The sequence below is a fragment of the Oryx dammah genome, unplaced genomic scaffold (genome assembly GCF_014754425.2).
Source record: "Oryx dammah isolate SB20612 unplaced genomic scaffold, SCBI_Odam_1.1 HiC_scaffold_29, whole genome shotgun sequence".
In the NCBI taxonomy this organism is placed as follows: Eukaryota; Metazoa; Chordata; class Mammalia; order Artiodactyla; family Bovidae; genus Oryx; species Oryx dammah.
The window spans coordinates 58,796,840-58,800,029 of NW_024070213.1; the positions used below are offsets into that span (position 1 = coordinate 58,796,840).

At 36.3% G+C, this 3,190-nt stretch overlaps 1 protein-coding gene across 1 annotated transcript; it reads left to right on the plus strand.

The window, feature by feature from the left end:
- Nucleotides 1-2,048: 2,048 nt before the first annotated feature.
- On the plus strand, nt 2,049-2,986 carry LOC120857354 (olfactory receptor 2AP1-like). Its single transcript, XM_040232803.1, is given in 2 exon segments — nt 2,049-2,343; nt 2,346-2,986. Coding segments are annotated over 2 exon segments (936 nt in total).
- The last annotated feature ends 204 nt before the right edge of the window (nt 2,987-3,190 follow it).

Here is a 3,190-nt window from a genome sequence, read left to right on the forward strand (position 1 = left end):
GTTACCCTTTTATGTGTATCAAATATTTCTGGAATTTTTACCTTGATAAGGATGTGATGTATTACTATCACTGCCTTATTGCATATCATCATATGAACATATGTCAGCATAAGTAGTGAAACAATAGCTAAATGAAAAAGAAACCTCATTATATTTTGCATAGGAAAATGATTCTCATAGTAATATTTTTCATGTCTGATTATGGAAAAATATTAAAAGAAAAATCTGAGAAACTGTATGCATAAACTTAATTGGAGTTTTGATTTGCATAAAGCTCTATAGTATTCAATTAAATAGGTCTATGAATGGACTGTTGGAGAAGGCAATGGCACCCCACTCCAGTACTCTTGCCTGGAAAATCCCATGGATGGAAGAGCCTGATAGGCTGCAGTCCATTGGGTCTCTGAGAGTTGGACATGACGCAGTGACTTCACTTTCACTTTTCACTTTCATGTATTGGAGAAGGAAATGGCAACCCACTCCAGTGTTCTTGCTTGGAGAATCCCAGGGATGGTGGAGACTGGTGGGCTGCCGTCTATGGGGTCGAACAGAGTCGGACACGACTGAAGCAACTTAGCAGCATGAACGGACTGTAGGCTGCCAGGCTCCTCCATTCATGGGATTTTCCAGGCAAGAATACTGGAGTGGGTTGCCATTTTCTCCTCCATGGGATCTGACCAGCCCAGGAATTGAACCTGCATCTCTTACATCCCCTGCATTAGCAGGTGGGTTCTTTACAACTAGTGCCACCTGGGAAGCCCCATGAATCTAAAGAGAAGTAAAAAAAATATTTTGTATTGAAATTTTTACCAAATCTGTGCAATTTTCTAGACTCTCTGAAAAAGATATAAAGAAAAATGGAGCCTGTTCTTGTGGGCTATAGGTTTATGTAAAAGTTGGATAAAGTACTGGTGGTGCAGAGGCTAAAGCGTCTGCCTGCAATGTGGGAGACCTGGATTCGATCCCTGGGTCAGGAAGATCCCCTGGAGAAGGAAATGGCAACCCACTCCAGTATTCTTGCCCGGAGAATCCCATGGACGGAGGAGCTGGGCTACCATCCATGGGTCGTAAAAGAGTCGGACACGACTGAGCGACTTCACTTTCTTTCTTTATACATATTTGATATAATTAGAAAATAATTTGACTTTATGACCCAGTGTTACTTTAAGATAAATTTTTATAAAGAAGAAGAGAAACAATTATTGCTAATTGTGTTTGTCAGGTAAACTTTTATGGAGAGCAGAGCTTGAACTGACTTTTAAAGAACTACAATAGGTTGATGGGCAGATTCTGCTAATAGCAAGAAAGCACAATATTTCTTTAAGTTTAATATTTGACCAAGAACACATTAATCCATATATCTATATTAAATGGTGATATCATTTATTGAACACTTTTCATGACACAGAAACTGTCAGTATTGTAAATTCCAGACACTTCAGAATTAAAATAAAAATCTATCCACTCTTTGAACTTCAGTAGATGCACAGAATTATTGTTCAAAATGAGAAATCTGAAATAAGAGAAAATGCAAATCAGTTAAAAAAAAAAAAACAAGCAAGTCCAATTTTATTCCTAGAGTTCATACCTTGGATTATATATATTTGTTGGCTAATAAACTGAGTTAAAAGGCTAATTTAAGAAATCCCAATTAAAACCTCCTCTCTAAATTTTCTTTATATTTGTGTAAGTATGTGTGACAGCATCCAATAGTTTAGAGAAGAAAATTAGAATAGAAAGAATACAAAGGAAAGTGCAAACAAGTGGGAAAATGATGAAAACAAATATTGATTCATTTTAGAAGAAACAATTGAAAATGTCTCTAAGAAGCAGTACTTTTGTTATTTATGAATCAAAATAGGAAAATGTGTAAATTGTTTCATTAAAAGATCTGACTGAAAAAATAAGGGGAAGAGAAAGATTCTGAGTTTTAAATTTTACTTCTAATTGTTTTGAGTTTGATTTCATTTTTCAATAAAACCTGATAAATTTTATTCCAATTGTTATCATTATTATTTTATTCTTCCTTAATTTGTCAGAAGTTAACTATGGGAAACCAAACATCAGTGATAGAGTTCATCCTTCTTGGACTGACAAGTGATGCCAAGCTTCAAGCTGTACTTTTCCCTTTTCTGCTGTTAACATATGTCTTAAGTATCATGGGAAACTTGACAATCATCATTCTGACCCTGCTGGACCATCGCCTTCAGACTCCTATGTATTTCTTCCTCCGGAATTTCTCTGTTTTGGAAGTATCTTTTACTTCTGTCTTTGTTCCCAAAATGTTAGTCAGTATTGGAACTGGAGACAAGACTATCTCCTTTGCTGGTTGTTTCACTCAGTATTTTTTGCCATCCTTTTGGGAGCAACTGAATTTTACCTTTTAGCTGCCATGTCCTTTGATCGCTATGTTGCCATTTGCAAACCGCTACATTACACAACTCTGATGAGCAGAAGACTCTGCATTCAACTTGTCCTATGTTCCTGGTTCTCTGGCTTTTTAGTTGTCATTGTGCCCCATGTAATGACTCTCCAGCTGCCTTTCTGCGCCTCCAATATCATAAATCATTATTGCTGTGACTATACGGTACTGTTGCATTTATCCTGTTCTGACACACGTTTCATAGAAGTGACTGAGTTTGTCCTTGCTGCCGTTACTCGCATCTTCACCTTGATGCTGGTGATTCTTTCCTATACATACATTATCAGGACAATTCTGAGAATCCCGTCTGCTCAACAAAGAAAAAAAGCTTTTTCTACATGTTCTTCTCACATGATTGTGGTCTCACTTTCTTATGGAAGCTGTATCTTCATGTATATAAATCCCTCTGTGGAGGATGCCGCAACTTTTAATAAGGGAGTGGCTGTTTTAAATACCTCAGTTGCCCCTCTCTTGAACCCTTTCATCTATACACTAAGGAACAAGCAAGTGAAAATAGCCTTCAGACATTTGGTCAGTAAGATAATAACCTTTTCAAGAAAGTAAAGCCATCTGAGTTTCATTATTATATAATAAATGTTTGGAAGACCACAGACGTACATTATCTTCATTTAAAAATATTTTCTATGTTGTTAATATTCCTGTTCAAACACCGAAACAGTATAACTCTTGTTTAATTAAGCCTATTTTATCATCTCTTTATGTTCTTAAAACTTAAAACATGTGTGTATGTGTACGTGCATGTGTCCT